The 22,568-nt window shown below is 41.0% G+C and overlaps 1 protein-coding gene across 1 annotated transcript in view; it reads left to right on the plus strand.

Moving 5' to 3' along the window:
* Nucleotides 1-610: 610 nt before the first annotated feature.
* The window catches only part of itpr2 (inositol 1,4,5-trisphosphate receptor, type 2), a 68,765-nt gene continuing 46,807 nt past the window's right edge, over nucleotides 611-22,568 (plus strand). Inside the window, exons 1-19 of the mRNA XM_079253846.1 lie at nucleotides 611-756; nucleotides 8,362-8,432; nucleotides 8,650-8,768; nucleotides 8,883-8,969; nucleotides 9,825-9,983; nucleotides 10,693-10,791; nucleotides 10,878-10,961; nucleotides 11,046-11,192; nucleotides 15,140-15,235; nucleotides 15,481-15,525; nucleotides 17,102-17,253; nucleotides 17,781-17,880; nucleotides 17,976-18,136; nucleotides 18,219-18,360; nucleotides 18,582-18,740; nucleotides 20,847-21,019; nucleotides 21,195-21,314; nucleotides 21,564-21,749; nucleotides 21,872-22,123. Coding sequence (XP_079109972.1) covers nucleotides 665-756; nucleotides 8,362-8,432; nucleotides 8,650-8,768; nucleotides 8,883-8,969; nucleotides 9,825-9,983; nucleotides 10,693-10,791; nucleotides 10,878-10,961; nucleotides 11,046-11,192; nucleotides 15,140-15,235; nucleotides 15,481-15,525; nucleotides 17,102-17,253; nucleotides 17,781-17,880; nucleotides 17,976-18,136; nucleotides 18,219-18,360; nucleotides 18,582-18,740; nucleotides 20,847-21,019; nucleotides 21,195-21,314; nucleotides 21,564-21,749; nucleotides 21,872-22,123 — 2,444 coding nt within the window. The 5' untranslated portion in view covers nucleotides 611-664. The remainder of the gene's footprint in view (nucleotides 757-8,361; nucleotides 8,433-8,649; nucleotides 8,769-8,882; nucleotides 8,970-9,824; nucleotides 9,984-10,692; nucleotides 10,792-10,877; nucleotides 10,962-11,045; nucleotides 11,193-15,139; nucleotides 15,236-15,480; nucleotides 15,526-17,101; nucleotides 17,254-17,780; nucleotides 17,881-17,975; nucleotides 18,137-18,218; nucleotides 18,361-18,581; nucleotides 18,741-20,846; nucleotides 21,020-21,194; nucleotides 21,315-21,563; nucleotides 21,750-21,871; nucleotides 22,124-22,568) is intronic.

Consider the following 22,568-nt stretch of genomic DNA (forward strand, 5'->3'; position numbering starts at 1 on the left):
TAATCCCACATTTTGATAGTTCAGATTCAACTAAAAGTAAAAAAAAAAAAAAAAGATCCCTTAATTTAACAGTTTATTAGTGCACACTTGTAAAGTTGTAGTTTTTAATTAACAATAAAGACTTTTGAATAAAGAAGCCATTTTTGTTGAGTGAGGAAGCATTTTAAACTACCTGCAAGGAAATCCTGATCATTCCCACTGTGTCCTTTTACAAGTTTACCTTTGTAAAGTCTTGTCCTATTTACTGTGCTCAGATAGAAAACGCAGAAAAAAAGGGGGTGGTGGTGGAGGGGGTGTCATTGAACGGAATTTGCTCACAGCCCTGACAGCAGGCAGGCAGTCTCCTCCCCCTGAAGTGGATGTGAAGAAGAGCTCCGTTCTGACATACAGGAAGAAGTTGAACAATCTTTCCCTTTTTTTTTGTAATATAGAAAAAACTCATAACAGCGTGGGTTCTTACAACTCTGCAGGTTTTTGTGCACTTTAGTTCTTATTTTCAGTCGCCTGGCAGAAGTGTGTAAAAACTGCAGGAATGAAGGTGACTCTGAAGGCTGCTGTTGAACAGACGGCGCAGTAACGCGTGGATTTCCTCACCCGAACACAGGAGTGCCATTTGGTCATAAATGGAAACTCAGAACAAATTTACAACGGATCTTCAGTGAGAATGTCAGAGCACAGATCCAGTTTTCTTCACATTGGAGACATTGTGTCTCTGTACGCGGAAGGCTCGGTGAATGGCTTCATCAGTACTTTGGGGTATGTTCCTGCTGTGTGTGTTTGTGTCTCACTTTGTACTCTATGTTGTTGCAATTCAAATCAACCCAATCTCGGGTACTGTCTTCAAGTACTTTCGCTTTACTTTTGACACGAACTGCCGCTTACTTGGAATCCAAACATTTGCTGTGAAACCCTCACGTCAAAACTTCACGTCAGACTTGCGGCCAAGGCCTGTCAGTGCGCACACTGCTGCGTCTCAGGAAATTCTTCATGCAGTCTAACAGGAATGCAATACAGTATGTTGCCCAGGTTCACACGAACAAAATAATGACTGATTAATCAACCGAAGTATCTACATATGGTTCGGGGACCAGTGGCGGCACACGAGATAAGTTTCACGGGGGCCCTGGGCAAAAAGGGGAATGCCAGAATAATAATGACCTGTTCTTATGCACCTCACTCCAGATACATGCAAAATCCCTTTGCAGACATTTGGATTTTGCTTGTGTGAGTGTTAAGTATCAAATTACATAATAATCTTTCAAAATTTTCAGGATTTTTTTGAGCATGTTGTGCTTTAAGAACTTCAAACACTGTAGAGCTACTATATGATCCTCTATGGTGCGTGTTGAATAATCCAAGGAGGTTCTGATAAGGTCTGTGAGACAACAAGTTGGAGCCTAAACTCTTAAGATTCTTATCAGTCTGAGTAACCTCAGGCTGTTCTATAAAGCATTGGTCATCGGCCTGAGGCTTGGGACCCTTTTCAGTGAGTCTTAAGATAAGGGCGCTGAAAAGAAATGCAAAATATCTGAAAAGGTAAATATTTCTCTTCTTTCCTAAGTAGACAGTGGGTAAAACTAGTACTTCATTATTTGTTGAACAGCTTAGGTTTGAGTTTACAGTGGGTCATATATCAGTCAGGTGCTAGAGACTTCAGGATAAATAAGAGTGGTAATTTTGTTTGTCTGTAGTTCCCTCTGAGCTGAAAAAACACCTCTGTACAAGGTGAAATGTCAAAGTGATTCCGGGTGCACACTGACGGCCATCCGGTGCATGCTGCATGGCCCAGACAAGCGACTCTTCCCACACTCTTTTATTCACACTCATCTTTACTCTTTTCTTCCTGAGTTCCTCCCACAAGCAGTAACTTCACACAGTTCGGCTTGTGGGTGGTCTTTTTGAATAAGTAAGTCCTTTTTTTTTTTTTTTTTTTTTTTTTTTTTTTTTTTAGTCACAACTTGCTAAAATGCAAGTGTTTTCAGATTGACAAAATACTGGGCTGGACACATAGCCTTTTGCTTAGAAGCTACTTTGCTTGCAGAAACTTGTGACTGTCAATGTAAGCTGCAGCCACAGCATGCAGAGGGACTGTGAACTTTAAAAGGCAAAAGCGCACAGCAGCGATTGCTCTTTTTCAGTGTTTGTGATGTTAGCCAGTCGGCTCCTCCAATAACCAGCAGAGTTTGACAGCAGCCCAGAGTAAAATGTCCAGAGTTGTATCAAAAGCAGAACTTTCAGGAACCTCCCTGAACCTGCAGCCTCTCTGAGCACTATGTAACCTCGGCTGTACAAGGCTATCCATGCCCATGTTTGCTCAGGATTACTTTACCATAAATCTGTGTGTTCCTCACACACCAGTGAAAAAACTCTACAAACTTCAACTGAACGCTTAAGCAATATGTTTGCTTTCATTGTTTTATTCCCTTTAAACAGAAATTAGATAATTCCTGAATGTGTTTGAATAAAAAGTGTGTTTGGTGCAATTATATTACTTGGATGATTCATCAGCAAGTTAAAACATGCAATGACAGACACTGCCGATAAGATCTTTCTCACACTTCAACCCCCTCTTGAACCTCTTTTCTTTAAAAAGTGCCTCACTAATCAAGCATTTTGGACCTATTGTCATACTGTTTGTTTTCTGTGTCATTGTTTCAGTTCACTCAACACAACCTGCAGCTGTTACTAGCCTGTGTATACAAGCCTGGCGCATTTGTCTGTGGTTCATGTTTAACTTGGTTACAGAGTGTTAGGCCCTGGCCAAAACCTCTCTGCAGCCTTATAGTTACTTATTTATGACCACATGGGACTTTTCCAGGACACCTTCCTGTTTAGCCACTTAGCACTTTTTAATGCTTCCTGTTGGACTCTATTGTGTTATTTAGATGTAATGTCGATACAGAGTTGGAGGAAATCATATACAGCCAAAGGAGGAATGTTGATGGAGTGCTACGGCAAGAAAAGGGAAATGGCTCAGCTGGTTTAAGCAAGGCAGCTCGCTTTGTATGAATTGGAAGAATTGTGCGTTGCATTATGTTTCTCCTCTGCGGTTGGGATGAATGGACGTGCTTGTGCGTTCTGAGCTGCTGCGCAAAGGGGTGGCGATGGAATGAGATGATATGGAAGCTCCTGTACAGAGATTGATAGCTGGAGTCCACAGCAGTTTGAAGATAGTCTTTTTTTAAAGTATAAAATTGCATTTGATAGTAATTCTAATCAGCATTAACTTGTTTGTTTCTGTCTTATTTTGAGAAAATTGCAAGTTGCTGTATGTTAGACTCAAGATGTATGCAGATGTCTTGGTGCTTCTCCCTGAAATTACATGATGTTAATAATTTAAAGAAGACTGTTGAATACTCTAAATTAACCCTGCGGTGAACAGTGAGTGCCATTAAAACGCATCAGAAGATAAGACCACTGATAGTGTGAAACAACATGGAGTTGGAAAAACTGCAATTTTGTGAAATTTATGCTCTTTTCTTCCATGTATAGTTATAGTTTGTATTTTTTTCATGCTTTGCTGCCTTTTACCCTTAATTATCTGAAATTAGTTTTATATGACAATATCTTCCACAATGAAGATCAATGTCCAAAACCAACCCTCCTTGAAGTTTCTTCCAAAAAATGTCACTGCCTTTTAAAAAGGGATTTAAAAGAAAACATCTTGGGAATTTGTTCTGACTAGATCAGATTTCTCACAAAAAGATTAAAGATAATTCACTGCACGAGTCCAGACATGCATTTCAGCCAGTACCTCTCTGGGTACATTCAAGTATTTCTTATTCTCTTCATAGGCTTGTTCTTTTTACTGTCCACTTTGTTCTGTTGACTTTTCCCTTCTTCTCTACTAAATAATGGGCTCAGTGCCCTTCCAGCTTCAGCGTGCACCTTCAGTCTCTGCTCTCTCTGCTGAATGCTGACATCGGTTGCATAGTTTAAAATGGTTTAACTTGAAAAATGTGAATAATGAGGACAACTTACACAGAGTAAAATCTTTGTTACAAAGTCACAAATCAGTTTGCACTCTGTTTCAGACACACGTTATAAAACCGGGTAACAGATGTTCATCTCTCTCATGTTGACCTGGATCCCCTGGAGGAATCTGAGCAGCATCTCAGTGGGGCCTTCCAGGCTAAACAGAGCTTTAATAAAAAATAAAACTCAGCTGTGTGTGATTTGAGCTGCAGCTAAAATTGCACGTAGATTCATGCGGTTTGTTCGTTGTTAACTGCTTCATTTGATAGGAACTTCTTCATCTTCGTGCCGATTATCCGGGGTCGGGTCGCAGTGGCAGCAGCCTAAGCAGGGAAGCCCAGACTTCCCTCTCCCCAGCCGCATTTGCCAACTCTGCGGGGGGGGGGATCCCGAGGCGTTCCCAGGCCAGCCGAGAGATATAATCCCTCCAGCGTGTCCTGGGTCTTCCCCGGGGTCTCCTCCCAGAGGGATGTGCCTGGAACACCTCACCAGGGAGGCGTCCAGGAGGCATCCTGACCAGATGCCTGAGCCACCTCAACTGGTTCCTCTCGATGCGGAGGAGTAGTGGCTTTACTCTGAGCCCCTCCCGGATGACCGAGCTCCTCACCCTATCTCTAAGAGAGAGCCCGGCCACCCTGCGGAGGAAACTCATTTCATCCGCCTGTATACGAGATCTCGGTCTTTCGGTCACGACCAACAGCTCATGACCATAGGTGAGGGTAGGAACGTAGATCGACTGGTAAATCGAGAGCTTCGCCTTCTGGTTCAGCTCCTTTTTCACCACGACCTACCCAATGCGCATTACTGCAGACGCCGCACCGATCCGTCTGTCAATCTCGCGCTCCATCCTTCCCTCACTCGTGAACAAGACCCCGAGGTATTTAAACTCCTCCACTTGAGGCAGGACCTCACTCCCGACACCCCATACTTCCGGAGTACCCCCCACAGGAGCCCCCGGGGGACACGGTCAAATGCCTTCTCCAGGTCCACAAAGCACATGTAGACTGGTTGGGCAAGCTCCCATGCCCCCTCCAGGACCCCAAAGAGGGTAAAGAGCTGGTCCACTGTTCCGCGACCAGGACGAAAACCACACTGCTCCTCCTCAATCCGGGATTCGACTATCCGGCGGACCCTCCTCTCCAGGACCCCTGAATAGACCTTCCCAGGGAGGCTGAGGAGTGTGATTTCCCTATAATTGGAACACACCCTCCGGTCCCCCTTCTTAAAAAAGGGGACCACCACCCCAGTCTGCCAATCCAGCGGTACTGCCCCCGATGTCCACGTGATGCTGCAGAGGCGTGTCAGCCAGGACAGCCCCACAGCATCCAGAGCCTGAAGGAACTCTGGGCGGATCTCATCCACCCCCGGGGCCTTGCCACCAAGGAGCTATTTAACCACCTCAGTGACTTCAGCCCCAGAGATAGGAGAGTCCACCCCTGAGTCCACCAGCTCGGCTTCCTCATCGGAAGACGTGTTGGTAGGATTGAGGAGGTCTTCGAAGTATTCCCTCCACCGACCCACAACGTCCCGAGTTGAGGTCAGCAGCTCCCCACCTCCACTGTACACAATGTTGATGGAGCACTGCTTCCCCCTCCTGAGCCGCCAGATGGTGGACCAGAATCTCCTCAAAGCTGTCCGGAAGTCTTTCTCCATGGCCTCGCCGAACTCCTCCCATGCCCGAGTTTTTGCCTCGACAACAGCCGAAGCCGCAAGCCGCTTAGCCTGTCAGTACCCATCAGCTGCCTCCGGAGTCCCACAGGCCAAGAAGGCCCGATAGGACTCCTTCTTCAGCTTGACGGCATCCCTCACTGCTGGTGTCCACCAACGAGTCCTGGGATTACCGCCACGACAGGCACCAACAACCTTGCAGCCACAGCTCCGGCTGGCCGCCTCAGCAATAGAGGCACGGAACACAGCCCATTCGGACTCAGTGTCCCCCGCCTCGGGATATGTTCGAAGCTCTGCTGAAGGTGGGAGTTGAAGCTCGAGTTGATGCCCCTCTGACAGGGGACTCAGCCAGACGTTCCCAGCAGACCCTCACAACACGTTTGGGCCTGCCAGATCTGACCGGCTTCCTCCCCCATCATCTGAGCCAACTCACCACCAGGTGGTGATCAGTTGACAGCTCCGCCCCCCTCTTCACCCGAGTGTCCAGGGCATGTGGCCGCAGGTCCGACGATACGACTACAAAATCGATCATCGAACTGCGGCCCAGGGAATCCTAATGCCAGGTGTACATATGGACACTATTATGTTGGAACATGGTGTTTGTTATGGACAATCCATGACGAGCACAGACGTCCAATAACAAAACACCATTTGGGTTCAGAGGGGGGGGGGGACCATGCCTCCCAATCACTCCCCTCCAGGTCTCACTGTCATTGCCCACGTGAGCATTGAAGTCCCCCAGCAGAACAATGGGGTCCCCAGAAGGAGCACCCTCCAGCACTCTCTCCAAGGATTCCAGAAAGGGTGGGTACTCTGAACACGCTGTTCGGCGCATAAGCACAGACAACAGTCAGGACCCGTCCCCCCACCCGGAGGCGGAGGGAAACTACCCTTTCGTCCTCTGGGGTAAACCCCAACGTGCAGGCACCAAGCTGGGGGCTGATGAGAATGCCCACACCTGCTCGGCGCCTCTCACCATGAGCAACTCCAGAGTGGAAGAAAGTCCAGCCCCTTTCGAGGGTACTGGTTCCAGAGCCCAAGCCATGCGTCGATGTGAGTCCAACTGTATCTAGTTATATCTATATCTAGTCCAACTAGAACCGCTCAACCTCGTGCACAAGCTCAGGCTCCTTCCCCATCAGAGAGGTGACGTTCCACGTCCCTAGAGCCAACTTCTGCAGCCAGGGATCGGACCGCCAGGGTCCCCGCCCCTTGCTGCCACCCAGCTCACATTGCACCCGACCCCTACGGCTCCTCCCGCAGATGGTGAGCCCACGGGAGGATAGGAACGTTGATAGGAACGTTCTACATTAATACATGTCAGTTTAAATGTACCAGAGTTAACTAAAATTGCTATTGCTGCCTGTTGCCCAGGTCTCTGTGGTCATATTAGCATGATCACTCTTCTCTGAACACGTTCCGCTCTGTATGTTCTGCTTGTGACACAGTCACTGAGTCGTCTGCAGGTTTATTCACTAACAGCATCTAGTTTTCTTTCTGTGTCTGATTTATATTTAACCTGTTAGTTTTTGTGGCTTCCGACAGCTGATAGCGTAGGCCCCTGCCGGAGGAATATGAATCTAAGGTTAGCTTGTATGTGTATGTAGTTGTGTATGTATATGTTTGTGTTCATACAGGCATGTGTGTATATGCATGCATTTGTATGTTTTTTTCTCACTCTCTTTCACTTTCTCTATGAGGTGTTTTCTCTTCTCTCTCCTCTCCGGTCCGGTCCAGCAGTGCAAAATCTGCAATATAAACAATAATGCAAAATAAATAGAGAAATAAAATAAGAATTCAGGAAGTCAAGGGGATCATCACACCAGTAATGCATGCCTCGGCAAAGAACATTTGCTCAGCAGAACACATCATTCTGCTTGCTTAAATGCTGGACAAGACACAAAATAAAAACTAAAATTGCTATTTTATATCTTCAGTCCCTGGATGATGATAAAAAGGAAAAAAAAATTAACAACAAAATGGCAAGATAAAATCTCACTCATACAAACAGCAGCAAAGATAAAAAGTAGTTACAAAATACTAACGAAATCGACCAATCTAAGATGCAATCAGGAAAATACCAACATTTAATAAAACCAGTGTTTTGTGTTTAGCAGGATCACAACTTCTGTCCCTAAAAAGTGTGATAGTGATATGTCAGATGCAAGTTTTTCACCTTTTCTGTGTCTGTGTGTGTGTGTTTACTCTTAAAGCTTCACACACAACATGCTGACATCTGGTTTTGCTATCTGTTTTTTTTTTTTTTTTTCCTGCATTCATTCATTTATCTTGATACAAACTTACAAGATAGAGCAGATCTGTGTGTGTCTGGCTGCAAAGTGCAGATCAAAGCTCTGTTAAAGAGGACAAGATCCACCGAGATGTTCATCGTCACTTCAGATACTGGAAGAACCGCAAGCAGATGGATAATGACGATCAACAGAAGCAATTTCTTGTGCTTCTGGAGAAGCTGTTTACCCTGCACATGAGCAGTGGGTATGGTGCTGTAGCCTGTACTTGTATTCAAATGAATGTTTTTGAAGTAGTTTGGTATTCTATTGCATGTATTTGCATCTAACTGCGATGCCACACGACTGTTTGTGCAATGCAAATCTTCATTTTCACAGCAAGCGAACGCTGTTCTGGCTACAGGAACCAAATGAATGGAAGCAACATCAGCAGCGTTGTTTTTATTGTGTTTTTAATTTTTCTCTGCAGGCTTGTCGATGACAGGTGTGTGGTCCAGCCTGATGCTGGAGACCTCACCAATCCACCTAAGAAATTCAGAGGTGGGTGAGCTTTTCCTTTTTTTACATTAACACAGACACACAACACGGTACTGTGTTACATGACACAACATTGTGGTTTATGGTGTTTGAGGAACTCCACAGGCCACTGTTAGATAAACACCTGTTTTACCACATTACAGCCTGTTAATGGGACTGCTTAACTCAAATCAAGTGGCTTCTGTGAGCCTGAAGTCTGAATGCTTCTCCTCCTCTGTAGATTGCCTCTTCAAGGTGTGTCCCATGAACAGATACTCAGCCCAGAAGCAGTTCTGGAAGGCAAAACAAGGAAAACAAGGGAACAACAACACACAGGAAGACCTGTTTAAAAAGTTACAGGTCTTGCCCTTTTTTTAAATCTTTTTTTTTTTTTTTTTTTTTTTTTTTTTTAAACAATCTGTACGTCATTTTGTGGAATTTCACAGAGTATCTTTTTTCTGTTTCTTCGTGCAGCATGCAGCTGAACTCGAGCAGAAGCAGAACGATACGGAGAACAAGAAGCTGCTCGGAGAAATTGTCAAGTACAGTAATGTCATCCAGGTAGAGCGCATCTTCCTGCAAACTCCAATAGGTTTCCGATAGTCTGCTGCTGTTGTTTTTTTTTTCTTGTTTACCAAGGCAGGTTGTTAAGTGGTAGTTTTTTATTTGTTTTTTATTCTTAAATTAATCTTGAAAATATAACCCACATTTATGTCAGGTAAACATTGAAGTTGCAGGCTTTAATAGCAGACTCTGCTTTATTTAGATTCATTGACATCCAAATCGTAGGTAAGATTTATGATTGACAAAGTATATTTGGGGGGAAACTTCGTATGTAGGTAAAAAAAAAAAAAAAAGGGAAAAAAAAAAAGTGGAGTATTCTTTAACAATTGAGTCACCATACTGGTCTGGACTACATCCAGCACATACATTTCACTTGTATTTCTCATATTTAGTCTTACTGCCTCAAGCTGTGCCAACGTAAAAAAAAGGAGGAATTAAAATCCTGGGTGAAGTTCATGAGTTTCTTCTCACTTACTACTGTTTTCCAGCAGAGTAAAAGAAATGAACTTTTATTTATTTATTTATTTATATTATATCACCTTGTTTGTTCAGTCGAACCACAAATTTTGGTGTTTGTTTACTAAGATTCTTGTAATTGTACTTTGGAAAATATGAGTCCAATTTAGTCCTCTACTAATTGCAGATAAATATATCTTTTGCATCATGTGCGTATGGTTGCATGAGCATGTCTTCTGGCATTCTTTGTTGCTCATTAAGACATTCAGCAGGATTCAATAAGAGCAAACTGACAAAACTAATTAGCAACTATTTTCTTTTTTAAAAAACTTTATTTAAACGTGCCTTCTCCAGCTGTTCTTTTAGAGTCTAACCAGCCCTCTTGTTCTGTCACAGCTCCTGCACATAAAGAGCAATAAGTATCTGACAGTCAACAAGCGTCTGCCTGCATTGCTTGAGAAGAATGCAATGCGGGTTTCTTTAGACCCGGCTGGGAACGAGGGCTCCTGGTTCTACATCCAGCCTTTCTGGAAGCTCCGCAGCGAAGGTGACAATGTAGGTTTCACACGACTTTGGATCACCTCCCTGCAGACACTAAGTAGTGTTCAGAACCTTAGCATTTCTCACCATCTATAGACGACTTTCAGTTCGTTGTTTGTCCTGTTTCAGTAACATTTCTGATTTTGTCCTTCTTCTTTGGCTTTAGCATCCTTTGATTGAAGGTATTGCTCTTGGTTGTGCATGGTGTCTGTGCGTAAGGTCACACACATTAAAATGGAAAAGCATGGATGCAACACCCCTTTTCAATGCATGGAGAGTGAGGATTTTTTCATGTGATTAGATTACCCTCACCACAGCATTAGAGAATGTGCGAGCCACCTATTTCTGCAGCTTGTGTGTGGCTGCTGAAACAGCTGACTCTGCAGAGCATGTTACTGCCTTTTTCAGGCCAGGTTGCAGAGCATGTGTTATGCAAACAATGATACATTAATAAGTATTTTACTTTTCAGCCACCATGTCTTTGTATGCTGCACTCATATCCTCTGACAGTGGTATGAATACGTATGTCTGCTGTTAAAAGCTCAGCCGCTCTCCCACGTGGAGCCCAGCATGTTGCGATAGTATCATTCGGTGGGAGAAATATCAATGATAATTGATCATTTCTTTGCATGGATTCACTCTACCCCTCTGTTTTCATCTGTTTGAAAACGACTGAAGGTTTTTATCTCCTGCTGCTGTTTGATTGTTACTGATTGGCTTTAAGGTGGTGGTTGGAGACAAAGTGGTGCTGATGCCAGTGAATGCCGGACAGCCCCTTCATGCCAGTAACATTGAGCTGCTAGATAACCCCGGCTGCAAAGAGGTAGGGCATGATCGTTAACAAATTTTATCTCCGCATGATGTAAACTATTATTTTAAAACTGGATTTTCCCTCTCTGCTTCCTGCAGGTCAACGCTGTCAACTGTAACACCAGCTGGAAAGTCAACTTGTTCATGAAGTTCAGTGACTACAGGGACGACGTGCTGAAGGGCGTGAGTTGTGTCCCTACATTCAAACTGTCCAACCGTGCAGATTTTATGAAGCTTTCTCAAGTTGAGCTTTTCATCCTGTGTCAGGGAGATGTGGTGAGGCTGTTTCATGCTGAGCAGGAGAAGTTTCTGACCGGTGACATTTACAAGGGGCAGCAGTATGTGTTTCTCAGGACCACACTCCGGCAGTCTGCCACTTCCGCCACCAGCTCCAAAGCTCTGTGGGAGGTTGAGGTAAAGTACAAACCAGAACAACCAGTTCTTGATCCCATTATGAAAATGGCAATTTGTTTGAATAAAGTGTTTTCAGAATGAAGTGCTGTTTGTTTATCTGGTTTAGAGGCTTTTTTTATCCAGACATCAAGGCATTGATGGATAAATTTAAACAGCTACCACCAGGTTCTTAGTTACTTTCTAAATGAGTGATCCAGTGATAGTTATCAGTAGGTCTCAGGCAGGATTTTTTGAGGATGGACGAAAAAAAAAAACTAATTTATACTCATCAGACCAAGAGCAAAGTTTGTTGGCATGACTAAAATGATAAAACTGTGAAAGCTGGACTAACAGATCCAGATAATGCAGTTGGGATTGGTCTCAGGTGTTTTTATGTCCTCCAGATTTCCACTTTTTTTTATCTTTAATTTAATAATAAAAACATCAAACATAAAAATAAAGATATAGTAAGAAGTAATAAAATACTAATACAATCATTTAAAGGAAATTTAAAAATTTAAGATTTAAAAAAAAAAAATACCAGAAGACCTTTCAATATTTTAAGCATCCAAAATTAAACTTAAATGTTAAAAAAAAAAAAAAAAAAAAAAAAAAGCTGTGCTAAGCATTTTGCTTTCCTTACCAGTATTACAGAAATGCTTTCAAAGCGATGAGATTTTTTAAGAGGGATAATAATTTTTTCCTCATCTGAATAGAATGTATGCATACCATGATCTACTTTGTCGCCAAAACACATTAGAAATCATGACTGAAAAACATTTACTGTCCACTCATAGTTTCCTAAAGCATTTCCAGACAGTAGTTTTACTATCCTTATGTTTATGATAATCTCCCACAGACGGTGTAAAAAGTAGCAGAATCTATTTTTGTTATCTCACATAAGTCGTGCAGTATCAGACATCAGTCTATGAAACGATTCCTCTTGTCTGCATGAATATTGAGATAAATACAGTGGTCCAGGCTGTGCTGGAAATATAGCATAACTCAACTGTGTTTTTAACTGTGTATGAGGACTAAAAAATCTTTTCCAATCAGCACAGCACTTAATCTTTTCTATGTGCGCATGTTTTATTTACTACCCATACAACAGTAGATCAAACAGATACTACCTGGAGAGGCAGTTGGAGGAAAATATATGAAACTTGCAGATATTTTCCCAGAGGACCGACAAACTCTTCACACAAAAAAATATTCTGATTTACAAAAGAGCATCACTTGGTTGCTGTGTTGTGTCACCAAACAAAGTGACAAAGATCTTATTTGAAGAAGAACAACTAAGCACAATCTTTCACAGTTTTAAAGTACAAACTGTATGTGCAGTAAAATTTACCCTTCTTAGACTTTGTGGGCTTTATGCAGCTAATAAGAAAATCCTATCTGAGAAAGTAGATGGAAGGGATAGCAGTTCCAACAATCCATGCAAAAAGCAAACATAAACAAGGCCTAAAGATGGATTTTAATATTTACTTTTTTTTTCTTTTTTATTTATTTTTTTTGGTCTTGTCCAGCATTTAAGCAGTCAAAATTGATTTTCTGGATGCTCTATTCTGCTGGGCAAATTTACTTTGCCAAGGGAAGCATCATAGATATAATGCTCCCCTTGATTTTCTGGATTTTAATTTTATTTTTCTATTTATTTTGCATAACTGTTTATATTACAAAGTTTATACTGCTGGACCGGAGAGGACAGAAAAGGGACAGAAAGAGAATCGAAAAGAAGAATTGTAAATATATTTTAATATTTACAGTTAAGATAAGATAAAGATTTTCTGGAATATTTATATTTAAAAGGAGAATTTTCTTTGGAGTACTTGGAGGCCTTTCAGATATTCTAGTGATAAAAAGCAGTACATGTTCTGGTTCACAACTGGTTCCTCGTCCTGATAGTAGTCTGTACATTTTGTAATCATGAACAATAAATATTATAGTTAGACCGTCAGTTTACTGTAAATCTGTAAAAACTCTGACCAAATCCAAACGTTCGGACTGAATTGAAGTTGTTCATTTCTTATATTTCGTAAGCTTCTTCTCCCGGCTCGCCTCCTCTGCAGCGCATACCTAATAGCCACACCCTGCGTATAAATAGCGTGTCACTCTGAAGGCAAACATGGCTGAGAAAATGCAGGAAGGATTTCCCCGACCGGCTCAGTTTATTTACCACCTCCCTGCTAAACAACAGAAAAAGAAAATCGTTGGTGGAAAAAGCTGTGAACTAGAAAAGCACTCGGAGAGTGCAAACCTCCACCAGGGTCTTTAAAAAAATCCTGGATCCAAACGGTGATCCGGATCACCACCAAAATTAAATCAGTTCTTCTTTTTTTACATTTCCAACAACTCCTAAAAATGTAATTAAAATCCGTCCATAACTTTTTGAGTTATCTTGAACACAAACAGATAAACGCCGGTAAAAACATAACCTCCTTGGAGGAGGTAAGAAAAAAGCCTCGGATCACGCAAGGAGCAAAACCACAGGGGCAGCCCAGCTTACCCCAGCTTTAAACTTTTATAAAACTTCATTAAAACAAAGCAAAAAAGATCTGAACTGCTGTTTCATTTATTTAGTTTCTTTTACATTGAAAAGGAGTTGTCTTGGATGAACTCAAAGGCAAATGAATCATTTTCAGGCCCTGAATTCTTCTTCTTCTTATTTTTATTATTACCATTATTATTGAACTATTTTTCCTTTTTTTTTTTTTTTTGTCATTTCTGGTTTTGTAATGGGATCTTTTTTGGAAAACTGCACATAGCAAAGTTTTTTTTTTTTTTTGTTTTCTGGTTTTGGGATTTAGACTTGGAGGCTGTACTGTAGTGTGTCGACAGAGCGAAGCTGAAAATAATGCTGGTTCCTGAAACCATTTAACTATACAACCAGTTTGAGCTTGAATTTTGCTCTGTGTAATGTAGTAAACCTGCACTAACAATCCAGTGTTTTGTTTTTTTTTTAAACTCACTTCTGATGATTTTAAGTCATGAGTTCCTTTTTGTGCATAAAGTCTGACATTTTGTTTCAGTAACCTTTTGGTTCTTTCTAAAATCTATCTATTGTACTGCATGTTCCTCTTTATCAGCGTGCACGAATGTGAAGTTCCTGTTGTTGCTCTGCTGTTTGTACAAGCAAGTGCTCGAGTTGCCATATCAGTTGCTGACATGTTGCTGTGCCATTCGGACAAGCACGTATTTCTTTCCAACATTCATAGATTAAATAATGTTGGTACATAAAATGGTTTAAAAACCTGTAGATGCACCTTTTTTCTCCTTTGTCACCAACCAAGAAAAGAGACATTGTAACTGAGAAAAAAATTCTTCTTTAACTATTATCAAATCAGCTGTTCAGTTATGGTTTGGAGCATAATGACGAACCAAATTAGCCTGCAGAGCTTTGATTTTTTTTTTTTTTTTTTTTTTTTTTTTTTTTAAATGTAAATTATGAATACTGTAGTAAATAGAGCAGGGTGATATGACCTTAAATCAGTATTGCAATTAACTGAACAATTTACCTTAATTATGATTAATTAACGACTATTTCAGTGTCATTTTTATTTTTAACTCTGATAACTTTTTTTGTCGCAAATATTTTCATAATAGAAGAGCAGATTATGTGAAATAAGTGCAATTAAACACAGTTTAAATATATATGGTTATTTGAATTTCCCCTCGGGGATGAATAAAGTATTCTTGATTGATTGGTTATTAATTAATATTTTTCTGTTTATTTAAGAGAAATTTATAATTCTAAACGTTTTAAATCATCGTTATGAGCAAGATTGTATCAATTATTGGATCTAAGTGTTAGTTTTGATTAATTTTCTATTAATTGCCCAGCCCTAGCAGTAAACATCCCTCTCTATTAGTAGGCGGAGGCCACAGAGTGTCCTGCACCATGAAGACTTGATGGAAAATGATGTTTTTATGTCTATAATCTTCCTTGATTTGTGTCTTGATGGCAGGTGGTGCACTATGACCCCTGTAGGGGTGGAGCTGGCCAGTGGAACAGTCTTTTCCGCTTCAAACACTTGGCAACTGGGAATTACCTTGCAGCTGAGGTGAGTCTACTCTTTAGCTTATGTCCAGTTTTGTTTTCACCTGGTTGCAGCTGTTTGGTTGCACAATACTAAAAACCAGAGGTTCACATTGACTATCATATGGAGCTCAGTTGAACAAGGTTTTAGGTGATGTGCTGTAGGTGGCAGTATTCCCATTGTTTTGCCTACTCTCTGACATCCTTTGCAGTTGAATAGTTTTAAAGCTCCTTGGATCTCAATCCACTGATTGCTTAATTTCTCTGTAGGTGAACCCTGAATTCAAAGACAACACAGTAGAGTCCAAAGGAGAGGTGAGTCAGTCAAACAAGTACATTTTCAAAGCATTGCACTGCAAACTGGGTAATCATGCTGCCTTTCACTTATTGATTTTTCTACTTTATATGGTATAGTCTGTCAGTAACTGTAACATAAGTTGCATTTTACATCAATTATATCCAAACATCAATTATATTTGACTTACAAAGAAAGAAAATTAGCAATGAGTGGTAGAAAAGTGTAAGGAGTAGAGAAGGTGCAGAATATGATGTAAGTACTAGTGTTTCAGTATAAATAACAATTATTTCAGTAGTTAGAAATTCAAGGCCTTTCTGTCTTTCTGTGTTTCTACATTCTTTTCGTTATGCAATTCAGTTCTCACTTAGAACTCCCTATCGATTTCACTGCACGCGCACGCACACACATGCACACACAGACACAAATTCTGCCAAACTCTGAGTCTATATCCAGACGTTTCTTTCAGCTCATAGCTGCCTGGCACATTTGTATTCTGGCAAGGCGAGAAACACACATACACACACACACACACACACACACGCACACAAATTCTCGCAGCTTTGCGCACTTTCTCATGCACATGCTGAATTTCAGACACACAGGGGGCTCCTTACATAACGTCTGGGTGTGTGTGTGTGTGTGTGTGTTTGGGGGGGGTGCCCTGCGTGAGGGGATGGAGGGGAGGCAGACGTGCTGTCTGCTCAGCTCCACTTGCCTGTGCTAAGCTGGTGGGGTGAGTCACCAGCGGAGAGAGGAGGGAGGGCAGTGGGAGGATGGAGAAGCTGAAGCGTGGAGGCGACTCTGGGGAGCTTCCCATTGACATGCAGAGAACAGTGGGAGAAATTAACCCTCTGTTATCAGCCGCATCTGCACACTGCAGCAGCCTGTCTTCCTGCAGTTTGTAGCATAAGGCGTGGAAAAGCCACGGCTCTCTGACTACACATCTGTGTAATTTGATACCTTGTTAGTGTAAGAAGCCGTGACAGTAGCTGGGCTCACATCCGCCTGACCTCGGTCATATAGCCGAATCTATCAACATTTATTAGCAGCAGAGCGGATTTGTTACAATTTAGTCATAAGAAGATGATGCTATCTGACACTAAGCATATCCTCAGAGTTTAGGTCACAGATTTATTGTTCATTGATCTGCGACTGATTCTTATAGAATATACAACACTGTGTATTATTTAAGTAAAATGCAGTAGAGTGCAGTTTAAATGATTGCCTTTCAGGTGAATGTTGTTGTTGGAATCTTTAAAGCATAAATCTGAATAAAACTACCATCCTGACTAGCTGTCTGGTGGCGATAGACTTTACATAGAATGCATGCTATAGTCATATATTTAACTGATAAATCTGTAAAAGAGGTTCAATCAACACACTTGACATGTGTGACCAAGCTACGCTTTAATCTTTCCAACAGACTTGAATGTACTTTGAAAGTTAAGCCAATGTCAACATTATTGGGAAATAATGAAATCCACTGTGTGACTATTGTTCATCAGCAGAGCTGCAGCCATGCTCATCTTTTCAACAACACTGTATACAGTACTAACTACTTCCTCTGTGTGCATGTTTGTGTGTGTGCAGCATAATGAGATGGATACTGTGTACTCCAAGAGGAAGCATCAAGCTGCAGAGAAGATTGTTTACACTCTGGTTTCTGTTCCCCATGGGAATGATATTGCTTCATTGTTTGAACTGGATGCCACCACCTTGCAGCGATCAGACTGCCTTGTGCCCAGGTCAGTCTGTCACATGGTGGCAATTATAATAATAAGTTACATCCCTGTCAGAAAGTCTGACATCAGGATGAATTAATAATGCTTATATTGTCTTCTAAAACATCCTTCCTCTTTGGTTTAATCATGTATTTTGTCATTTTTATTGTATAATGTTCCCAAGTAAGGGAAAGAAATCGAGAAATTACAGCTCAAACTTAGTAGAGTTAGTTTAGATTTAAAGTGTGTTTAATTTGGAAAAAATAATGGATATCCACGGATAAGTTGCAACAAAAGAAATCTTAACTTTGTGGTCAAAGCCGGGGCTTCATCGCTTCAGGGGCAAAACTTCATGGTTTGGATTATCACATGACTTTATTCTAGCATTACTTTATCCATGTTACCATCACTGCTGAAAATATTATAAGAAGGAATATCAAGCAAGTTGACTTGCGAAGATATGTAATTTTTGATTGAGTAACAGTAAAATCGGGTCAGTATGAAGTCATATTTGCTGTAATAATGTCTGAATTTGTGCCATCCTTCCTCAGAAATTCCTATGTAAGACTCAGGCATGTGTGCACCAACACATGGGTGACCAGCACAAACGTTCCCATCGATGCAGAGGGGGAGCGTCCGGTCATGCTTAAGGTCTGCTCACGCAACCATATACAGAGCAGACACTTGCACAAATGGAGTCTACAGTGTTGCTTGACTTGTAAATTTTAATTTTACTTTCATATTAGATTGGAACCTATCCCACCAAGGAGGACAAAGAGGCGTTTGCCATTGTGTCTGTTCCCCTGTCTGAGGTCAGAGACTTGGACTTTGCAAATGATGCCAGCAAGGTGTTGCAGTCCACCGTGAGGAAGCTTCGATATGGCAACATTGCTCAGAACGAGAGGAGGTGCGAGAACTTCAGCGTGGGGATGCAGGAAACGCCATGTGTTGTGCATGCTTTGGCATTTCATGCTACATTTTACTTTCAGGTTTGTGACTAAGCTTCTGGAAGACCTGATTTTCTTTGTCTGTGTGGTACCAAACAACGGACAAGATGTTTTGTCTGTGGTCACTTCCACGCCCAACCGGGAAAGACAGAAACTCATGAGGGAACAATACATCCTTGCCCAGGTCAGCATGCATAAAAACCCAAACACATTATTTAAGCTGATGTGTATCTGGTGGACCCATTGCATATGTAAAACCTGTTTTATTACCACTATTATATTATGTTGCAGTAACAACAGCTGGATTTATCCACAAAAAGTGGATTTATCAAAGCATTTTCCTGCAGCTGTATGTTGTAAATCTGCCGGGTTTTTCTCATTACATGTTGGGTTCTGTATCTCCAGATTTTTGGCATCCTGATAGCTCCATTTGCAGATGATGGTGATGGTCCGATGCTGAGGTTGGACGATCTGGGTGACCAGCGCTACGCTCACTTCAAGTACATGTTGAGACTTTGCTACAGGATTCTGCGCCACTCCCAACAAGACTATCGCAAGAACCAGGTTGGACTTAAACCTTTATTTATGGTAGAGAATCAGTAGGGCTGATTAATAATATTATGATCTAAGGTTTCTTTCTTTTTCATCAGACAACGTGTATTGTAGAAAGGAGCTGGTTTTACCGTTGACATTCTTCTACTGTCACTTCGGTCTTCTTCAGAAATGTCACCAACCTTTGGCGTGACGTATCTTTAGCAGCTGGCGGTGGAACCCTGGTGGATTTCTGGCCACACCTCCTAAAATCCACAAGAGTTTCTTTAAAAAAAAATACTCATTGTCTTATTTAAAAAAAAAAAAAAGAAACCTAAAGTCAGAGTATTATTATGGTAAATGGTAAATGGACTTGTACTTATATAGCGCTTTTCTGGTCATTCAGACCACTCAAAGCGCTTTACACTACTTGTCACATTCACCCATTTACACACACACACTCATACAACACACTCATACCCCGATAGGCAAATCGGGGGGCAGCTTGGGGTTCAGTGTCTTGCCCCAGGACACTTTGGCATTTTTAGTCAGGGGAAGCCTGGAATCGACCTCCCAATTTCCCAGTTGAAGGACGACTGCTCTTCCTCCTGAGCTACAGCCACCTCATTAGCAAATGCAGGTAGTTTAAGACACACAGAACCTTTGACTCTACAACCAGCTGTACATCAGCTCCATGGAACATGGTATGTGTTGAATGTCAGTGTCACTATGTGTAGGTGTATGCATATCTATTCAGTTGCAAACCTTTCTCCTGTCTGCTCACTCATTTGGCTTTAGTAATGGTCATAAATGCAGATTTGTGTAAAAATCCATGCTTATTATCATTTGAAAAGTCAGTAAACCAGCTGACACTGGGTTTGTACTATACTTAAAGTAGCCTTACTCATATACACACAAATTCCCCTTTGAATGTTATCCATAAACACAGATATTACACACAGTTTTGTATTTTAATGACTTTGACATTTGCACACCAACAAGCTGATGTGAGACAAGCACAACAAATGTTTCATTTGTGTAGTTTTGCTTTGTGCTGCCTCCTTGGTGCTTTCCTTAGTTATGATAACATATAACTGATACGCAGCTACAGCTCAGTGCAGGCCGTGGCTCAAACTTGTATGCAGCAAAATCTCTGTGGATGCTCTTGATGTTCTTCACAAAGTGCACTAGTGTGCAGCAGGCCTTGACTGAACAATTGAGATGCTAGAGAAGAATTTTTTTTAAAAAGTGAAGCACTTTCTATTATTTTTTTTAAACAATGCACTTTAGAAATGAAAAAAAAAAAAAGAAAACCAGTGCAATTATGTCTTTTTACTGCTTCATTTTGCATGCTACAACCATAGACAGTCTATGGTTACAACCTGTGGCTAATGCAGGAGTTAGCTTGCTAGCTGTTAAGCTTGTGACACTGTTAGCCTTGAGGTACTTTTGCCACTGCTTTTCGCTTTCTGTAAAATGCCAAAAATTAAAAAATTTTTTTTTGGAAAACTGTATATAAAGTTAATGTTGTCCAATGTATAAAATTGCCTTTTGAAAAATTGTAATATATACAAATTTGTTGTCAGCGTGTGCAGTGTTTGCCTGAATGGAGTCAACTTGCTACATTTAAACCTTCGCTGCGGTATTTAGCATGACTTTTAGCATGAACTTAAATGAAGTTAAACAGTACTAAGTAAAACAAGAGATAAAAACATATCCCTTTCATTTAAAGTAAAGTAATACAAATTTAAATTAATAATCTCACTGAATTACATGATTAAACAGAAACATCACTGACTTTAGTTAAACCTGTAGTTGAAAAATAATGTTAGACTTCATGAACTTCATGTGAGCTCTGATTACTTTCAAGTGTATTTATAATAATTTATGTCAGTTTAAATTTCCTTACATTAATTAATAATCAGTGAGTTAAAATAATAGTTCATAAGTTGATAGTCTCTTAATAAATCCATAAATAAATGCTAATAGCTTTTAGATTAAGAAGACGAAGTACCTCTGGTTGTGTCAGACAAGAAAAAATCTCCTTTCCAAACACTCATTGTAATATTTTTGTCCCCAACTTTAACAGCATGCTCATCAAAAGTCATTAAATCAGCATGTGTTTCTTTTGTGACACAGGAATACATTGCCAAAAAGTTCTCAATCATGCAGGCTCAGATTGGGTATGAGATTCTCGCTGAGGACACAATCACCGCCCTGGTGCACAACAACCGCAAGCTGTTAGAAAAACACATCACAGCCAAAGAGATTGAGACCTTTGTCAACCTGCTGAGGTCCAACAGAGAACCCAGGTCAGACATACATGATTTCTAAACAACAGATGACCTGTTTATGTAAAAAAAAACCTGTGCAATATATATAAGAATCAAACAGATGCTTTTTAAGGATCTATTTTTTTTATCATTTTTGTCACTTTAAAAGAGCTGGTGTGGTACGTTTTTACTTAAATTTGATCTGTTCTGTCAGATTCCTGGATTATCTGTCTGATCTCTGCGTGTCCAACAAAACCGCCATCCCCGTCACACAGGAGCTTATCTGTAAATTTATGCTGAACCCCACCAACGCAGATATCCTCATCCAGACCAAGTGAGTCACACTCTGTGCTATCGACATTTTCAACATCTTGATGCATTTCAACTGATTACTTTTGATTAACGTTGAAGCATGCACGGCATGTGAGAGTGCTGTTGCCACCTGCTTGTTGTAAAATAAATATTTTCTGCAGCAGCTGCTGCTCTTTCTGCAGATTTTTTTTATTTTTTATTTTTTTATTTTTTTAACTAGCTGGTTTATGTCACACAATCTCTTTTTCCTTCCACCCACACTCACTCCTAGACTAATCTCCAACACGGACACCACCCTGGAGTCTTCTCTGATGCAGGAGGAAATGGAGGAGGAGATGGAGGTTTGGCTCTACTGGATCGACAGCCATAAGGAGCCACATGGCAAATCCATCCGCCACATGGCTCAGGATGCTAAGGGCAACCACAAGATGGATGCAGATATCATTACCTACTACAGGTGATGATGGGTGTTTGGTTTTTAACTTGATCTTCACTACTTTTGTAACACAAAACCACAACTGAAATCAACAAATGCGTGCCAACTTTTCCTTTCTTCCCACACTCCTCCCCCCTCTGCAGATATCAGCTGAACTTGTTTGCTAAGATGTGTCTGGATCGTCAGTACCTTGCCATCAACCAGATTTCCAGCCAGCTACCTGTGGATCTAATCCTGCGCTGCATGTTTGATGACTGCCTCCCCTACAACCTCAGAGCTTCCTTCTGTCGTCTCATGCTGCATATGCATGTGGACCGTGACCCACAGGAGTCAGTGGTCCCTGTGCGATATGCCCGCCTCTGGACTGAAATCCCCGCCAAGATTGCCATTAATGAGTGAGCATCTTCCCATGAGATTGCACTTGTATCTCGCTTTTATTAAATTTGTATACTTTTTCTTAAAGGTGTTTATTTTTAGTTGTCAATAAGCCAAATTGAATCATTTTATAAATTTGTTGTTATATACACCCTGTGATGGACTGACGACCTGTCCAGGGTGTACCCTTCCTATCATCCAATGATTGCTGGGATAGACTCAGGCTTAGTGGTTAAAAAAATAGATGGATGGATGGATGTTGTGATTTACAGTTGTACTCAAATTTATTGATACACTTGCAATAAAAAAGGGGAAAAAAAGTTGTCACTGAGATAAGTTGAAACTGACTAAAGTGAAAATAAATAAAAAATTTATGAAAATCATGGCATTGCTTTTGTAATGCGTTCTGATAGAAATATTTTTAACAAAGAAACATGGTAAACACCTACTGTTTTTTTACATTAC

Source organism: Telmatherina bonti (genome assembly GCF_933228915.1).
Source record: "Telmatherina bonti genome assembly, chromosome: 2".
Classification (NCBI taxonomy): domain Eukaryota; kingdom Metazoa; phylum Chordata; class Actinopteri; order Atheriniformes; family Telmatherinidae; genus Telmatherina; species Telmatherina bonti.